An 18,838-nucleotide genomic window follows, 5' to 3' on the forward strand; every position below is an offset into this window, starting at 1 on the left:
CACAGCACCTGATTGGTATTCTGTACTCATGGGCTGTTCATTCCTCTTTTGAATTGTACACCAGCATCACCTGGTTTCCTGCTGATTTTCCTCAAGCTGCACAAACACTCTCCAATTATATATCGTTAATACAGAAGCAATAAGCGAAATGTCAGCCTCATTTTCCAAATGTTTACGACCATCTCTTGGTCTGGCTATTCAATATTACACATTAAAATTGACAAAGCAATAAGCTTCAGCAGAACAGCTTCCTGTGCAGAGCACTACCTTGTGTGTGGGGGGGTGCGGGGGGGGTGTGTGAAGGGGGAAGGGGAGGGGTCCCTGTGGGATGGCGTGAGGGGAAGTCAGATTAATCTTTAACACCCAAATCCATGGGCTTCCACTTGTCAGTGCTGAGCTGGCAGCCTGGGTTGGCCAAGGGAGTTTTGTTTCACTTGCTTAGATGGCTGAAGTGATAGAGTGTCAATCTTGAGACAAAAAGCCAAATGAGAACACAAGGCCCGAGTTCAAGTCCCAGTACAGTACGAAAAAAATTTTAAATATGGAAGTAAAAACTGGCTCCTTTGCCTTGAGTAATCGGATAACGTTAAGAACTTGGACCTGGGGCCAGACTGCTGCCTAGACTTGAATCCTGTTCTGCCACTCCATTGTGGGCCACCAGGGCTCCCCCTGCCCCCCACCTCCACCCCCCGACATAGCTTGTGGCAGTGGGGCATCTGCTACAGTGATACAACCTCCCCCCCACACCTGGCACTGTGTGGGTGGGAAAGGAACTAAGTCACCAATGACTGACTTGCTAGCATCTAGGAGGGTGAGCGGCACACAAGGTGTCTAGTACAAGCCAAAGACTGCTTCACAGCAAGGAACCTGATTCAAATCCTACCCTCACCCATCGCTGCTGACCTGAGCTTGGAACCACAGGAACCAAGGCCGTCTCCTGGCTGCAGCCAGGCCCTGGCGAGAGTTGACATGCCTCCAGCACTATCAACCTTCACGCAACCCCTATAGGAAAGCACCAGCACCCAAGCACAGTGTGTGCGTGCGTGTGCGTGTGCGTGTGTGTGTGTGTGTGTGTGCGTGCCAGGATCCCAGCTCCTCAGGAAGTTGAGAGCTGAGTGAGGATCCCATTTCAAAGGGAAGTCTCTATCTCCAATGAACCAGCAAAAAGCCAGAAATGGGTGTGATCCAAATGACAGCACCCAGACCCTGAGTTCAAGCCCCAGTAATGGCAAACGTACATGCACACACGCACACATACACACGAGAAATAGGAAGCTTCTTGGAAAACATGCAGTGCTCAATGTATAATTAATAAAGGAGACAGCAATACTTGAGGAAGTACTCAGGTACTCGGGGGCCAGGCCTGGGGCACCAGCCTCCAACCACCAGGTGACAGACCTGACCAGGGAAAGTCTAAGTCTGCAGGCCAACCACAGCTTGTCCCCACATCTCAGAGAGAATGTGAGAGCAACAACTCCATGTTCAAAACCCCAAGACACAACCCAGAGGGCTGAGGGCTGAGATTGAATAAGAGCTAAGGGAGAGTGCGAAGCTGTGTGTTCAAGCCCCAGTATAGTACTGGCACAATGAAAAAGAGAAAGAGGAGAGGAAGGAAGGAGGGAGGGGACACCACAGAAAGGCACTGCTGGCACACGCTGGGTGGGAGTGTCCTGGGAGGAGTGTCAAGGTAAGTGCAGCACGAAGTGCCCCATGGCCACACTTTGCCCTCAAATGGTTCTAAAGCAGCAACCAAAGCATGCAAGAGGGCGCTGGGCAGGGCCGGGCCATCAAGGAAGGGAGGAGAAAGTGCTATAGGACTCACAAGATGAAGAGACACACCTGTGTGGGTGGGTACGCAGGTGCCTGTATGTATGTACATACACGTGCACGTATGTTCTGTGTTTCACACTAGAGGGGTTCTTCCTCACTGTCTTCTGCATTCTCCCCACCCCCAGGCTGTCCCATCCCCGTCTCCTGTCACTTGATGTGAGCATGCCCCCACACGTCTCCTGTGGACCCCCGTGCACCCCACATCCCTTGGCACACACCCACAGCCCCAAGCCTCGTTGGACACACACCTGGCTGCAGCACCCGGATCTCCAGCAGGTTGGAGGTTCTCTCGGCCAGCTGCGTCCAGCTGCTGTTATGATTCCTGCGCCACAGCTCCGCCACGCACTGGTACTTGCCCGCCTCCGTGTCACTCGCCCGGCTGACGCTCAGGCGGACGCTGTTGCTGGCCTCAGCCTTCTCGATGGCGGTCCGCGTCCGGAAAGTGGAGGACCTGTCCCCCCACTGGACGCCGCCATCCCGTGTGAAGGTCACCAGGTCGTGGAAGGCCCCGGTGCCCACGGGCTGGAAGCGCCACGTCACTGACAGGGGGACCCGGGTGGGGTAGTGCGGCTTTATGATGCACTGAAGGTCAAACGAGTCGCTGTAGGTCACTCCTGGTGTCCTCGAGATGGCTGTCACTGCAAAACCTGTGTCTAGAGGGTGAGCAGGGGTCAGCTGGGAGCTCTGGCCTTTAGATCTGGCTTGTTCCCCACGATCATCCCTCCACCCCGAGGGCGACCCCATGGGGGCCAGCAGCAGAGTCCCCAAAGCCTCTCTTGGGGCTTCCCTCTCCCACGTGTGCATGCTACGTCAGGGGGACACACCAGCCCAGCCCAAGCCCCTCCCAGAGACCCTGTGTGCATGCATGGTGAGCCCCCTTCTAGAACCAAGGCACCAAAGCCTCCCTTGGGGCGGGCCACACAAGGCCCTCAGAATCACCGATGTGTGCCAGTTTCCAGGCATGCCCTCGCTGGCTGCCCACGGCTGCTGGCCTGTGCTGATGATATTTGTATGGACTGAGAACAATGTGAGAAATACCCATATGGCTGTGCCAGGAAGGAGGTGCCACGCCAGGCTGGTGCCACGCAGTCTGAATTATGCGAACCCTGGGATTCCACATCTAACCAAGTCTACAAAACCAACTTCCTTCATTGCTTTGGGGTGGCTCCCCCACCCCACCCCAGGGCGTCAGTGCCCCTCCCGGGGCACTCGAGGTCACCAGCCCCCCCCCCTCGGGCTTCCCCACAAAGCCTGGGGGTGAAGGTGAGGGGCCACAGCAGGAGATCTTCAGCAGGTGGCGATCTTGGATGAGAGCCAAGTCTAAGCTTTGGGGTTGTGCAGTCTCAGTGGGCTGAGAGACTCTCGTATCCCTCATCAGCACCCGGCTCCTCACGGTGCCAGTGTGAAATACGAACCCCAATTGGGGCACTGACTATAACCATAGGGCATGCTGTGTGCCAGGCTAGCACTGCCCACGTGCCGGGCACAGGCACGCTGGTTTGCTCTCACCCCCTTTCACTGAGCCAAACAGCCTTGTGAGACAGAAGCACAGCTATGTGTCGGTGGCTCATGCTTGTAATCCCAGCTACTTGGGATGCTGATTTGAAGGTTGCAGTCTGAAGCCGGCCTAGTCAGGAAAGTTCATAGACTCTCATCTACAAGTAGCCAGCAAAAACTGAAGCCTTGGGGGCTGCTCCTTGACCATCAGGAGGCCACGGCAGTGCCTGCGTATCTCTGTGCAGAAGAGGCTCGGAGGGGACAAGACCTGTCCCGGAGCCCCCAGCCGGGAGCCTGTCCCTGCTGTGCAGTGCCCTGGCCCGGGTGAGGGCTCACCCCAGGCACAGGGGATAGAAATCCAGGAAACACAGACACTGGAGCAAATCTGTAGAGACAGAGATAGGAGCTGGGTAACTGCTGTAGGAAGTACCAGCATCCTTGGGATTGGGATTTTGGAAAGCAAATCCAATGGGACCAGAGGAACCCGCTCCAGGGAGCACTGTTCACAGCTGCCATTATTTACTGGGAACTCCAACAGCGCCACCTGCGGGAAGGTGATTGCGTGGTCCCAGAACGGGAGGGAAGGTGCAAGATGACAGCATTAGGCTCCAAATCCACAGATGTTGCCTAGCAAGCCGCACTGCTCCCTCACACGTGAATACACTGACTATATCTCAGAAGCATCCTTACCTACCCCATATTCTCTGGAGTTTGCCAACCTCAAGGTATCTTGTCATTTCATGCTAAAGAGGAAATGGTTTTCTCAAGTAAGGGGTCTCAAGGAGTAGAACATTAGGATGGGCACCAGTTTTCTGGGTTCTGACTTTCTGGTGCAATCACTTGAAAGCTGTAATCAGATGCTGAAGGCTCACACCGGTAATCCCAGCTACCCTGGAGGCTGAGGTCTGAGGAAGCCAGTTTGCTCACACCCATTATCCCAGCTACCCTGAAGGCTGAGGTTTGAGGAATCCAGTTCAAAGCCAACCAGGACAGACAAATCCAGGAAACTCTTATCTCCATTTAATCAGCAAAGAGCCAAACGTGGAGCTGTGTCAAGTGGCAGAGTGCCAGCCTTGAGCACAGAACCTCAGAGAAAGCACAAGGTCCCAAGTTCAAGCCCCAGTACAACACACAAAAGCCATAACCTTGGGCAAATTCACTAACCTAGTAGTCTTCCTTTGCTTATGAAATAAAAAAGACTATCTCATGGCTAAGTGAGGACTTAATGAAGACAACTGAGTTCAAGAGCTTGGGCCCAGCCAGACTCGAAGTAACTACTAAATACTCTACAAGATGTTCTACCTTGTCCTGTGCCAGGACCAGCAGCTGCTAGCCCCAGATACCCTGCACCCCCTGTGGGGTCCCCGGGCTCATAAACACTGCTAAGTCCCTTTGAAGGAGTCAGGGGAAGGGGTGGGACACAGGGCCGTAACCCTCACTCACCCAAAGCTGTGATAGAGACCAGGGTGTTGGCTCGGCGCTCGGCCACGATCTGCCACTCGCCGTCCACGGCCCGCACCCACTCGGTCACATGACACTCGTATTGGCCCTCATCCTCCTTCCTGCTGTTGAAGATGGCCAGGCTGAAGGCATTGGGCTGCACCTGCTCCATCTGCACGGCCCCAAAGCTGCTGCGCTCCCAGTAGGTGGAGCCTGGCTGCACGGTGCCGTCGCGGTCCAGCCACATAACGTTGTTGCGGCGGTGCTGCCTGTCCACCAGCTGCCAGATGACAGAGAAGCGGCCCTGCGGCCGGCCCGCTGCACGCACGCTGCACAGGAAGCGCAGGCTCTCACCCTCGAGGACTGTGCTGGCGTTGCTGGACACCTCCACGGAGATGCTGCTCTCTGGGGAGGAGAGAGGCCATGCTGGGGCTCAGGGCAGTCATGCGTCCTCCCATGGAAGATGGGAGCCACTGGAACCACCGTCGGGGACAGGACGCACAGAGGATAAGGCCCTTTCTGGGGCCTTGAACTCAGGACCTGTGCTTGTGCTGTCCCTGAGTTTTTTGCGTTTTTTTTTGGCTCAAGACGGGTGCTCTACTACTTGAGCCACAAGTCCACTTTCAGCCTTTTTCTGGTTAAATGGAGATAAAATTCTCGTGGGCTTTCCTGCCTAGACTGGCTTTGAACCATGAGCCTCAGATCTTAGCATTTGAGTGGCTAGGATTACAGGGGTGAGCCACCAGCACCCAACAATGAAACACTCTAGACCTGAATGGCTCTGGGCATTGACTGCTGCAATTATAGAGCTGATAACCTAGAATGTTCCTTGCTATGTGCAGAGGCCTGGGATAATGAGGTCCTAAAATTGAAAAGGAACTAGAACCTAAGAAATACAACACAATGACCTGATGCGCAGGGTAAGACCCTGCTTAGGAGGCCTAAACTTTCAACTTGACTTTCAGCAAGATGAAAACTCACCCATCCTCTTCCTCGTCAATGGCCACAGTAGCCACACAAGCAGCTCGTGTGTGGCATTTCAGTCAGTCAGGGTAAAAAGTGCCAGGAAGTCCTTGGGAGGCTCGCTTGTGCTGTGTGGGCAAATGGACCACAGTGCGTGGGGCACCAGCTTCCCACTTCTACAAGGAGGAAGGTGCTGAAGCCAGCAGCTTCCATCTCTTCTGCCCGGCCTAGCCTGGCACTGGTCTTGCTTCCTCTGCTCTACCTTGCAAGTCCTCCATCCAAGTCTGGGAGAAGGGCTCTGCTCCCGCCCTGCCTGGGTCCAGTGGCCTTTGCCATCCCCCAAGTTAGCTGATCTCACTCATCTGAATTTGTTAAACCCTAGAGGTTTCAATCCCCTCTGGTCAGATAGGGAAAATGCTACCTTTCTTTTACTGAGTGTGAGTGTGTGTGTGCACACACGCGTGCATGTGCACGCTGGTACTGGGGCTTGGGCTCAGGGCCTGGCTGCTATCCCTTACTGTTTTTGCTCAAGGCTGGTGCTCTACCACTTGAGCCACAGCTCCACTCCCAAAGTCTCACAGACTTTCCCACCCAGGCTGGTCCAAACAGGGACCCTCAGATCTTAGCCCCCTGTGTAGCTGAGATTACAGGTGTGAGCCATCAGCAGGACCTGGCTATTAGTACAGAATTTTTAAGAGATCAAAAAGTGAACATGACAATGTACACAGATCACCTACCACATGGCAAGTTTCCAAACACAAACAGTGATGGTCAGGATTAATTTTATTATTCCCATTACCAGCAGGGTATCTTAATCTGTTTTAAGTATGCATCAGTGATTATACACTACCTATATTGAGTTTAAAAGGTGAATAAATCTTAAAGGCACAAACTATAAAGCCATAGCTAATTTGGGAGCGCCACTCATGAAACATGTTCAATCGTTTTAACCAATCAATGAAATCAAATCCCAAATTAAGAAGCACACCAAATCACAAAGGAAAACACAAAACACACACAGAAGGGTGCCGTCAAATCGACTTTTGTCCCCCTTGCCTCCCCGACAGGCAGAGACAAAGATAGCGCCAAGCATGGGCATTCAGCTCTGGCTGTAATGACTGTTCTACAAGTCTAGGTCTGTTTCTCATGAAAATGGCGGTGGTGGGGAGCAATTCTCAAGGACACCACTCCATTCCTGGAGACCGCAAGGTTTCTCCATCTCTAGCATTTGTGGTTAAGAGCAAGGAGTTGGAGGCTGAGCGCCAGTGGCTCATGCTATAATCCTGGCAACTCAGGAGGCAGAGATCTGAGGATCTTGGTTTAAAGCCAGCCTAGGGCAGGAAAAACTGCAAAACGTGAAACTCTTATTTCCAATAAACTACCAAAAAGTCAGAAATGGAGCCGTGGCTCAGGTGGTAGAGCACTGGCCTTGAGCAGAAAAGCCAAGTGAGAGCTTGAGGCCCTGAGTTCAAGCCCCAGCCCCAACACAAAACAGAACAGAACAAAACAGAACAAAAAACAGGGCTTTGGAGGGCAGGTTCAGGACTTCCTAACTGTACCACCTAGGGCTCTGTCTTCAGGACATGCCACCAGAAGGATGAGATAGGTGTGTGCTTTCATTATTACCATTATTTAACAATGGTCCTCTTCAGGTTACAGACTGAATCTCCCCAGAAGCTATTCAAAAGTGTTTGATAGCCTGTCAAGGCTGGCTTTGAACCTTGATCTTCAGGCAAAAACCCTTCTGCTTGCCTTAAGGGACGCCACACAGGGCCTCATGTTTTTGTGCTGGTCCTGGGCTTGAGCTAGTCCCTTCACACACTTAGATGTTCACGCAAGGCTAGCATTATACCACAAGCTACAGCTCCACTCTGGATTTTTGCTGGCTAATTGGAGACAAGGCTCATGGACTTTCCTGTTGAGGCCGGCTTTGAACATTGATCCTCATCTCGGTTTCCTGAGTATTTAAGGATTACAGGTGTGAGCCACAGATGGCGACTTCTGTTGGACTCCTATATAGTTCTGAACTGTTCTTTACAAAGGGCTAGTCTGCTGTTTGAAGTAAGTCTGGAAAAACCACATTGTTAAAAGAAAAGCCACTGGCAGCTGAGACAGAAGCCCAAACCTGGTACTGCGCTGCTCACTAGTAGAGCTTTCATGGGGTTCCCGGGCAGATACCAGGCAGATGACAAGCAAGATTCTTGGATTGAGTGAAAAGTGGATGGAGCTAATGAGCAAGGCAGGGTGTGTTCACCAGGAAGCTCCTAACCAGGGGGCTGTGGGTCGGGGAGCAGAGGCCGGGCCAGGGCGGTGGAGCTGGAGTTAGTAAGTAGCTAATGGTTTCAATACCATTGCAAGCCTGATGACAAATCCTGAGTGATGCTCCCTGTGTGATGCTCCCTGTGTAGTACTCCTCCCTGTATCGTGCTCCGGCTCTTCCCTGTGTGGTGCTCCCTGTACAGTGTTCCTCCCTGGGTTGTCCTCCCTTCATAGCTCTGCCCTCTCCGGGATGGGAGAGAGGTTCACTTATGTGGAAGCACTTTGGACTCGTGGGGAGGAAAAGCACCATTAAGATCTGATTTATTATTAGCATCATCATCATTACCGGTGTGATTGCGGTTGGTCTTTGGTAGACTTACCCAAGTGGCCTTGGGGCAGGTTCTGGTGGTGCTGGGGGACTTTAACTACCCAGTCATCTGCTGGAAAAGCAGGCCACAGATCACAAACAAGTTCTTGGAAGGGGCTGGGGGCGAGGGGCGTGTAGCATGGGAGAGGACGGAGGTGAGGAGCAGCAAGGCTGCCCTTTGCTCCGTCCTGGCCAGACTGGGAGGAGTTAGTCACAGATGTCAGAGGAAAGTCTGTGGTTAACGCAAGGTTAGGCCGACAGGGGCAGAGACAAGAGCAGGGCAGGCATTCAGTTAGTTCAGTTACGGAGCAAGCACCTGGTCTGTGCCAGGCACCGTGCTGGGCACTGCAGGGAGAGAAATGGAAGAGGCAGACGAAGTTCAAGGTGACAAGGCAGCGGCATGTGTGTGTGTGTATTTAATAAACAGTATGCATCCTAGTATCCTGTTACGAGAGAAGAAAGAGCGCTTCCGACCTTACACTTTAAGGACATACTGGGGACATGTGAACGCAGAAATGAAACGTCATCATTACAAGGCTAGGAGGAAGGACAATCTGGCAGCGGAGGGAAGGTTAAAGGTTAGTCGTAAAACTTCACTCTCTTGTTGAAATGGGGGCATCTTAAGTGTCTATTATTATTTTACTAAAAACAGAACTGTGAGAGAAAAGAAGTTAATGAGAACATCAGACACAAAGGACATTTGAAACACATGAATCAACATGGTGGCTGCCGGGGTCCCCAGCAGAGGTCCTCCTCCCTCCTCTATCCCTCCCTCCCCCCCACCATGCCAGGAGCTGCCTCCAGAGGTGGACACTCTCCCAGGCACACGCCAGAAAGACCCAGACCCTGACCACTGAGTCTTATTTTACTTCTAGAATCAATCTAGGCTGGCACATGCTTACCAACTGCCTAACTACACACTTACTTGTGGGTTTTGTTTTCTTTTTTTGTATAGTACTGGGATTTGGGCCAGGCTCTGGGTGCTGTCCTTCAGCTTTTTCCATTCAAGGCTGGTGCTTTACCACTTGAGCCATAGTTCTACTTCTAGCCTTTTGGTGGTTAACCTGAGGTAAGTCTCATGGACTTTCCTGCCCGGGCTGACTTAGAATCGTGATCCTTAGATCTCAGCCTGCTGATCAGCTTGGATTACAGGTGTGATCCGCCAGTGCTTGGCAACCCACTCACTTTTAGTAATGTGATTTCAGTGGGCAAGAGGCTTATGCCTGGAAAATACCCAGGCAGCAAGCCCTTAGTAATTCACGTGTGGACTCCACACCCCTGTGAAAGGTTAACTCTCCTCAGGGTCTGAGGGTCTCACCCCTTTCCTCTGGGGTCTGTGGCTGGGCAGGCACAGTGATGTCTCCACTCAGCTAGCTGCCCCATCTCAGGTCTGGGGTCCCTGTCTGCAGTATTTCCCTATATTCTCTGCCATGATGCTGGCCAGTCCACGAGGCCCGGCACACACACTGTGTCTCTACTTACTGAGCGGGAGCACGATGATGGGGACGTTCTTGGGGCGCTTGCTGTCCTTGTCCAGGAACTCGCCGGTGACAGTCTTCTCACGCTCCGTCACGCGGCAGTTGTACTTGCCGCTGTCCTCCTGGCGGAGGTGGAAGATCTTCAGCACGAACACGCCATCACTCTCCTTGGACACCTTCAGCTGTCCCTTGGCCTCCCGGTGGGCGAACTCACTGTTGAGGACAGGCACGGCGTTGGGGCCCATGCTGGCGATGAGCGAGCTGTTGAAGGCCCAGGAGACAGCAAAGTAGCGATCCGGAATGTTCTGAGCCTCCAGGATGCACCGGAACTCCACCTGCTCGCCCACTGTGTGTAGCCGCTTGTCAGTCTCCAGCCGGACTGTGAAATCTTTGTCTAAGAAAACAATCATACATGCATGGGGGGGAGGGGCCAAGAAACAGACTCGCCCCAAGGGGCTGCAAAAGAAGAACCCTGGAAGCCATCCCCCAGCCTCCTTCCCTCTGCTCGTGGGGCAGTCAGCACTCCCCCCTCCCCCCAGCCCCAAGTTTATGGACAGTCTCATGCATGAGGCGGCCCTCCCACCAGAAGCTGAGAAGCTTACCTCAGTTTCCCTGGCACATTATTCTCACTTTCAAACCGCCTTTGCCTCTGCTTCCCCACCCAACCCTGAAATGTCAGAGTGCCATCCAGGCCCAGAGCATCTAGGGAGCTTGATACTCCTGTTGAGACCACTGGGCTGGGCTTGCCATGCCCCTGAGAGCCTGCCAGCCATGACTGGCATCCCCTACAAACAGCCTGCTGGGCCCAGCCTGACATACGCTCTTGGAATTCCTTTGAAGCAACAAAATCACAAGTATTTTCATCTGCTATTGCAGGACTCCCCCCGCCCAGGAGATCTGTGAGGCAAAAACCACAGAGTGGCATGGGTGCTGACCTTAGTCCTAGAAAACACCAGTGACAATGCCAGCATTCCTTCTACCACATGTAAAGGCAAGCCGGGCAGTGGCTCAGGAAGCCGAGGTCTGAGTATGCCAATTTGAAGAAAGCCTGAGAGTTATCTCTGATGAATCCGCAAAAAGCCAGAGGTGGAGCTGTGGCTCAAGTAGTAGATCGCCAGCCTTGAGTGAAAATGCCAAGTGAGCGTGCAAGGCAAACTAACAGCGCTACGTTACTGGAAAAACAAAAACTAGCCATGTGTGCTGACAGCCAGAGGTCCTCTAACGGGCCAAGGAACCGGGCAGTCTCCAGAAGGGCACTGTGGAGGCCCAAGTGGGGCTCCAGCAACTGTGTCCAGCGACTGGCACTGGATCTCAGAGGTCCTGTGGAAGGAGTGAGGAGCAAAGAGATGGAGCTGAGTGCCAGAGGAAGCGATCACAGAGCCTGGCCAGGGGAGGTTGAGGCAGGGACCGTGGCCTGAGTATACAAGAGATCCTGGAGCACACACCAGCCTCAGCCTCAACTGCGTCCTCAGGAGGCAGATGAGGGCCTTTCCTACACCTCAGGACCTGGGTCCGTCCACCCACCTCCCCCTCTCCAGGCTCCACCCACCCGGTCCACATCCTGCCAGGCGCTATTCCCCAGTGACCAGCCTCTTCCAACCTTTTCCAGGAGCCTTCCATCACTCCACGACTCATCTCCCAGCGTGGATGCCATTGCCCCACCCAGGAGCCCAAGGCCCCATCTGCTAGAAGAACACCCTGCGGGACTGAGCCTGTGCCCACAGCTGTCATTAGCCCTCAGGTCAAACAATGACAGTGACTCATGACCAGACAACAGCGCCACGACCCCATGGGGCACGCCCCACAGACCACGCCCCCAAGCCATCCTCACTGACCACGACCCTGGTGGAACCCCTATGGACTTGTGGATATTCAGACCTGTCATTTGCCCTGGGCTGGGCCTCCTCACTCTCTGATTGAAGTCACACCCCGCCCTTCCCAGTGCCCTCTGCTGGCTTGCTGGCTTGGTCTGTGAAGCTTCTGTGTATGGCTTTGGCCTCTGTTGGCGTCCAGCTCCCGGACATGCAGCTGTGGCTTCTCGCACTGCAGCACCCATGGCTCGTCTTCCCCAGCTCCACCAGGAGCAAAACCCAGACCATCCTGACCGCACCCCACCCCCTGCCTCTCCTCTGACTACATCCTATTTCGGCCCTGTCCTGGGCTTGCTCTGTGCGGTCTAGTGGCGCTGCCCAGACCACAGCCTGACAGCCACCCACAGGAGCCACACCCTGCTAACACTAAGAAGAGCCAGACAGGCAGAGCTCTGCACACGGAGCCCCGTGGGCACCCTGACCCAGGATCCTCCACCCTGGCCACCCACCTGCCCAGCCACGCGCACTTCTCTACCGGCCCTTTAGCTGCAGACCCAACAGCCTTCCAGATGGCCTCCACATTCTGCCTCCAAAACCCCCATCTGCTGTCATTCCTGCTTGCGAAGCTCCTCCTCCATGCCCAGGAGGGATGGGGGGGCGGGGGGAGGGACACTTCTTCTTCCTTGTTCTGTTCTGTCCCAATTAGCACGAAAGGACAGCTCCAGATCCTCCCACGACAGAGCCAGAACTCAGGGCTCAGCAGGTCACACCATGACCTGGGACTGCGTGAACCCCATGGGCCTTTCTCATCCTGCCTCGACTCTCCCCACTCCACCAGAGCCCGAGGTCTGTACCCAGAGGACTGGCGAAGCCCTGGGCGCCATCCTCCCGCGGCTGCCATGGAGAAAATCTCCTTTCTCCGCCTTCACTGCGTCTCTTTCTGTGGCCTGCGGGGTCAGGGCCGGGGCTGGCTTGGAACTGCTGGACCTTAGGCCTGGCATATAAAAGCCCAGTCTTGGGCTGGGAATGTGGCTTAGTGGTAGAGCGCTTGCCTAGCATGCATGCAGCCCTGGGTTTGATTCCTTAGTACCATGTAAACAGAAAAAGCCAGAAGTAGCGCTGTGGCTCAAGTGGTAGAGTGCTAGCCTTGAGCAAAAGAAGCTCAGGGACAGCACCCAAACCCTGAGGCAAAGCCCCAGAATTGGCAAAAAAAAAAAATCAAAAAACAGTCTCCCACAGAGCCAAGTGCCACCTCCGACCCCATGAGATGCTCCTGGGGCTTCTGGAAGGGCAGCTGGAACACCTCAGTCCAGAGTCCACAGAGTCCACTCTTTGCTCCAACTCAGCATCTGGACTCAGGTGACTTTTCTTTCTTCTCCCCTGACTCAGCCCAGAACTCAGAAGTGTGGCGTCTCCTCTGCAGACACGTCCCAGCACACAGCCTTTCTGCTCGGTTACTGGTTCCCAGGCCTGCAAGCCCCCCAAGTGCACAGACCAACTGCCCCCCACCCGGCATCTCGTGAAGCCTCAATCCAGCCCTCCAGGGCTGCTGGGGCTGGGTATGAATTACAGAAGCAAACCAGGAGCAGGGAAAACTGGGAGATGCAGACACGGAGCCGGCACAAGATCACACAGGGAGCTGATCCACTCCATTTTTCCCCTGTTAAATATCTTCCCTTTGGTAGCTTAGTCTGGATTCATTTGTAGGGCAAATTCAAAAAGTCCTAATTCCAAATTGGTAAGATTAAAATAAAGAAGATTCCACTGTTGCAACCTAATTTTAAAGCATTAAGATTCAAAATGTGGTGCAGACTTTTGAAGCTGCCTTTAAAACCCTCCAAGAAGGGAAATGATAAACAGGAACTAAAGCCTCTTCAGTGGACTTCTTAATGTGAGATGGTCTAGAAGCTTCTAAAAGCCCTAGGTCCTACAGAGCAGATTAAGTGCTCCTTGACTAGGAGCCACTGGTAGGAAGAAAGTTCCCACATCCATTAGCTGTCCAGGGACCCTGCCTTGCCCAGCTCCTCCTAGAGCTGCGCTGACCACAGAGAAGCAGAACAAATACACCAGGAGCTCAGCTTCTCTGCTCACCAGGAGTTGCCTCCACTATAACCTGGAAGTCTCCCCTCCCCTCCCCTCCCTCCCTGGTCAACCTGGGCCTCAGCAGAGAGGGAGGTCAAACCAGGGAAAGGGTCAGAGAGGGAGGATCAGAGGAGCAGGCCAGAGTCACAAGATAAGACAATTTCAGTGAACCCTTTCAAGTTCTTTTTGGGAAGAGCAGTATGGGGACTTGAACCCAGGGCCTCATACTCTCACTTGGCTTTTACTCCAGGCTGGAGCTCTACCAGTTGAGCCACATCTCTACTTCTCGCCTTTTGCTGGTTAACTGGAAGTTAAGAGTCTCTCAGATTTATCTGCCTGGGTTGGCCTCCAACAGTAATTTTCAGATCTCAGCTTCCTGCATAGCTAGGATTACAGGCGTGAGCCACCAATGCCAAGCTCCAGTTCTTAAAGGAATGTCTCTAATCAAACACACAGGTGGTGTAGGTAAAGGAAAAGAAAGCCCAGCACCAGGATCTGCCTAGGAAGCAGCCCCAATGCCTGTTCACCCTTCTGTCCCCCTGCCCGCAGGAACCCACCAGGAAGGTGGAAGCCCACATCGTCCTGGTATCCCCAGGGACGAGGCTCGGAGACTCACCGGTAGGCTGGACGTTGACCACGGCTCCCTCAGAGCGCTTCCGGGTCATGGCGTACCATGAGCCATCGGGGTCCTGGATCCACTGGGCAGCCTCGCAGTAGAACTCGCCCTGGTCAGAGGGCTGCAGGTGGAAGATGGTGAGGCGGAAGGTGGTCCTCCCCAGCTTGTCCAGCCGCACCTCGCCCAGGCTCTGCCGCTGGGCGTAGTCGCTGCTGGAGTGCAGCACAAAGTCCCGGCTCAGGGAGATGACCTCCACTGGCATCTCGCCTCCGTTCTGCCGCAGCCAGGACACAGACACGTGGCTATGCTGCTCCGTGTCCGTGCCCACCTCGCAGCTGAGCTCCAGGGCATCCTGCTCCACCCGGTGCAGGGTCTGGGGCACGGCGGTGGCCTGCAGGGTATCTGGGATCACTGCAATGCACAACATCAACAGCAATGGTCACAGGGCGCTCTACCACTCGAGCCACACCTCCATTTCCAGCTTTTTGCTGGTTCACTAGAGATAAGAGGCTCATGGACTCTCCTGCCTGGGCTGCCTTTGAACCACGATCCTCAGCTCACAGTCTGCTGAATACTTAGGGATAACAGGCATGAACCACAGGTGTCCAGCTAGTAACTTTTTTAGATTACTATCCAATGAAAGCTCAGGTTTCATTGTGACATGTCCACGCCTGCATAGGACATACCTCTGGATCAGAATTACTGTCTGTGGGATTTTAATAATACTCAGATTGAACACAGACTGCACTTGGGAATTTCTGGCACAGCAAAGGACCGCCCCATGCACCAGTGGGAAAATTGCTTTCTTTTCACCTGGTAAGATCTGTCGTTGATTATGATATTGCTCTGAGAAGCCTGAACTTCCCTTCTGAGGAATCTGCAGGTGGTATGAGGCTGCTTGGAATTTTAGTATTAGCCTGCCTGCCTTCTTCTTATACTGGAACTCAGGGCTTTGTGCTTGCTGGGCAGGAACTTTACCACTTGAGCCACACCTCTAATGAGAGAGAGAGAGAGAGAGAGAGAGAGAGAGAGAGAGAGAGAGAGAGAGAGAGAGAGAGGAGAGAGAGAGAGAGAGAGAGAGAGAGAGAGAGAGAGAGAGAGAGAGAGAGAGAGAGAGAGAGAGAGGAGAGAGAGAGAGAGAGAGAGAGAGAGAGAGAGAGAGAGAGAGAGAGAGAGAGAGAGAGAGAGAGAGAGAGAGAATGTGTGTGTGTGTTTTGGTCCTAGGGCTTGAACTCTGAGCCTGTATGCTGTATATTAGCTTTTTCACTCAAGGTCGGTGCTCTATCATTAGAGAACTGAGACCTTCCCACTCCTCAGTACCTAGGATTACAGGAGTGTGCCACCACGCCCAGCCTTAGTTTACATTTCCATACACTATCCTATTTCTTCTTCTCCTCACCCCACTTTTCTCCTCACCCCTCAATTTATTTCCACAGTGCAGTGCCCTGGGGGAGCTTTTGTTGTTCTGAAACAGGCTCTCCCTACTCACCCCAAATCATGATCCCCTACCTCTGACTAAGTGCTGGGATTACAAGCATGTACTATCATGCCCAGAATGGAGGTTATTTGAAAAAAAAATTTTTTTTGTACAGAAAAATCATCATCCTAATTTTTTTTTTGCATTTTTCATCTTCTATTTTTAGTAAGTTAATTTTTACAGAACTCATCAAAGTGGTCCTTGGTAGGGAGAAGTCTCGACATGAGGACAATTCAGACAGGTGAAGCCTCTACCTCCAGGTCCTGGGCTTGGATTTTAACCCCACCCTCCCGTTCTGAAGAGGAAACACCTCCTCCCGCCGCCCTCCCCCCGGGGGGGGGGGGGGCAGATGAAGGCAGTCTAGCCTCAGCTAGGTCTAGAGAGAGTTTTCTCCCAGGACTGGGTCTGAATGTCCTCCTGTTAGAACACAGACAAGTTAGAGAAAGGAAAAATAAGTAAGGACAGTATTCAATCAACTAAAGGACAAGTCAGCACCAGTGGTTCACGTCTGTAATCCTAGCTACTGAGGAGGCTGAGATCTGAGGATCATGATTTGAAGCCAGGCCAAGCAGGAAAAGGCCAGGAGACGCTTATCTCCAATGAACCAACAAAAAGTCAGAAATGGGGCTGTGGATCAAGTGGTAGAGCCCCAGGCTTGGGTACAAAAGCTCAGGGACAGCACCCAGGCCCTGAGTTCAAGACCCAGCACTGAAACAAAATAATAAACTAGAATACAAAGAATAGAATAGAATGAAATGAAAAAGAGCTAAAATGAAAATGACAGAATACAAATTAAGTAAAACATCAAGTAATCACATGACTATGTAAGACAATCAGGGTGTGGTGCACAGTGGGGTGGGGGGGCAGGCCTCACCCACGAGGGTCATCTTGGCGCTGTAGCTCCCGAAGTAGCGCTCATCCGTGTTGGGCGTGTGGCACTCGTATTCGCCTGCATCTCGGGCCTGGAGGTCGGTGATGTGCAGCAATGCCGCGTGGCCCTGGATCCTCTCCACAAAGATCTTGCCGCCTCGGACACGCTGCGTGTAGATGGCGTAGGGGAAGGAGGGGTCCACTGTGCTGACGATCTGCACCTCGCGCTCTGGGGCCGATGGCAGGTAGATGGACCACTGGAAGTTCTGCTCGGCTGGGCCCTGGAAGCCACTGACGTTGCACCAGATGGTGATGTGGGAGCCCTCGGTGCGGTACAGGGGACCCTCCTGCACGGCCACCTGCCTCTGTGCTGACACCACACCTGCTGGCCGCATAGACATAGGGGGTGAGGCCTCGGAGGAGAGGACAGGAAGCAGGGGCCACAGTGATTGGTCAATGCTAATTATACCATTCAGGGGGTGGGGCTGTCTCTAATTTGCATGCATGGGAATCTGAGGACCTAGGAATGTGGTCAGCCTCTCACCCTTGCTAATTTCATGGAACCCTTCACCACCACCGCCCCGCCCGCCCCCCCCCCCCCCCAGCAACACACACAGAGTTTGAGTTCTACTTTTCCTTGTTCTTTACAAAGTTTTTGGTAAAACTGCATCCCTGGCACAAACACAGTGGAAACAAATCGTGATTAAGAAGAGAGGTGTCAGGGTTGGGAAGGTGGTTCAGTGGTAGAGCGCTGCTCTTGCATCCTCAGTACCACATAAGCAAAAAGAAAAAAGCCGGAAGTGGTGCTGTGGCTCAAGTGGTAGAGTGCTAGCCTTGAGCTAAAGAGCTTAGGGGCAGTGCCCAAGCCCAGAGTTCAGGCCCCATGACCGGACCCCCCCCCCAAAAAAAGAGAGGTGTCCAGAGGGGCCTTATATGGGGGTCGCTCTCTTCGTTTTCAAACCTACCCACGCCATAACCCCTGCTCTAGGAGAATTCCTCAATCTTCTCCCTCCCCAACTGGGGCAGGGGAGAACCCCAGGTTGTAGCCACAGTGACTGGCACAGCCCCAGAGGAATGAGAGGGGCCGAGGTGGCCCCAGCCTGGACCGAACAGCAAAGGCTCGCACAAGGGTGGACTGGGTGGCTGCTATGGCTTGCGTCTGGTTTGTGTGAGTCCCCTGGGAACTCAGGTCTTGGTGGCCCAAGACAGGACCTCTGAGGGGTAAGCGCACTGCGAGCTGAGGGGGGCACTGGGGCCAGGCTGCGGGGTGCGTGCATGGCTGTGACTCTGTGGTCTCCACGTGTGTCATCATGGGATGTGGTCACTGCCGGCTGTGCTGTGACACGGCCCAGGCCCTCTCAGAACCAGAAGCCATCTGTGAACCAGCAATCGGGCTCTCAGCCGCTACCCTAGTACCTCAAAGAGCTACTTTAAAAAAAACCAAGTGCCCCACCCCAGGCATTTCCCTACAGTGATGGAAATGGAACCCACACCCAACCTACACCAAGCTGGAGCCACTCCTGGATAGGAAGAGAACATTCCTGCAGCCCCACTGCTGGGGCGGCCGAGACCTGTCGCCTGTCGGCAGTTGGCACGGCTGTGGGGAGGGGCGGGCTCCAGCCGCAGGAGGGAAGTGGGCACCAGATTGGCTGACATTTAAATGGCAGGGCTGCTTTCCCTCTCCAGACCCCGATGACACGGCCACTTGCTAGCTGTGACCTGGGGTAAGTCACGCGACACTTCCGTCCCTCCGTGTCCTCGGTACTCAGGTGCAGGACAGATGAGTCCTCAGTGAAACACTGCTGGTCCCCTAGAGCCTCTGTGCCAATCCACAGACTACAGGCCTCCGCCAGGGAGGGGCCTAGGACATTTCAAGCCAGGCACCTGTGGCGCTCTCCTGTAATCCTAGCTATTCAGAGGGCTGAGATGTGAGTACAGAGGTTCAAAGCCAGCCCAGACAGGAAAGATGGCGAGACTCTTATCTCCAATTAACCAGTAAAAAGCCAGAAGTAGAGCTGTGGCCCAAGTGGTAGACTGCCAGCCTTGAGCAAAAAAAAAAAAAGCTCAAGGAGAGCACACAGACGCCAAGTTCAAGTCCTAGACCAGCACACAAAAAAACCCACAAGTGAGGGGAAAACTGGGGGAGAG

The 18,838-nt window shown here is 53.7% G+C and overlaps 1 protein-coding gene across 3 annotated transcripts in view; it reads right to left on the reverse strand.

The window, feature by feature from the left end:
• Igsf3 (immunoglobulin superfamily member 3) overlaps window positions 1–18,838 on the reverse strand; it is a 56,294-nt gene that overhangs the window by 8,760 nt on the left and 28,696 nt on the right. The window contains exons 2-7 of one of the 3 annotated variants that reach the window (XM_070006427.1): window positions 16,695–17,072; window positions 14,344–14,754; window positions 9,839–10,228; window positions 8,370–8,429; window positions 4,771–5,172; window positions 2,079–2,483 (exon numbers count right to left, since the gene is read on the reverse strand). In XM_070006427.1, coding sequence (XP_069862528.1) covers window positions 2,079–2,483; window positions 4,771–5,172; window positions 8,370–8,429; window positions 9,839–10,228; window positions 14,344–14,754; window positions 16,695–17,072 — 2,046 coding nt within the window. Of the gene's footprint in view, window positions 1–2,078; window positions 2,484–4,770; window positions 5,173–8,369; window positions 8,430–9,838; window positions 10,229–14,343; window positions 14,755–16,694; window positions 17,076–18,838 lie in introns of all 3 variants that reach the window. The other 2 variants (XM_070006426.1, XM_070006428.1) reach the window with 2 other exon arrangements.

The sequence above is a fragment of the Dipodomys merriami genome, unplaced genomic scaffold (assembly GCF_024711535.1).
Source record: "Dipodomys merriami isolate MVZ:Mamm:240054 unplaced genomic scaffold, mDipMer1.0.p SCAF_7, whole genome shotgun sequence".
Taxonomy (NCBI): domain Eukaryota; kingdom Metazoa; phylum Chordata; class Mammalia; order Rodentia; family Heteromyidae; genus Dipodomys; species Dipodomys merriami.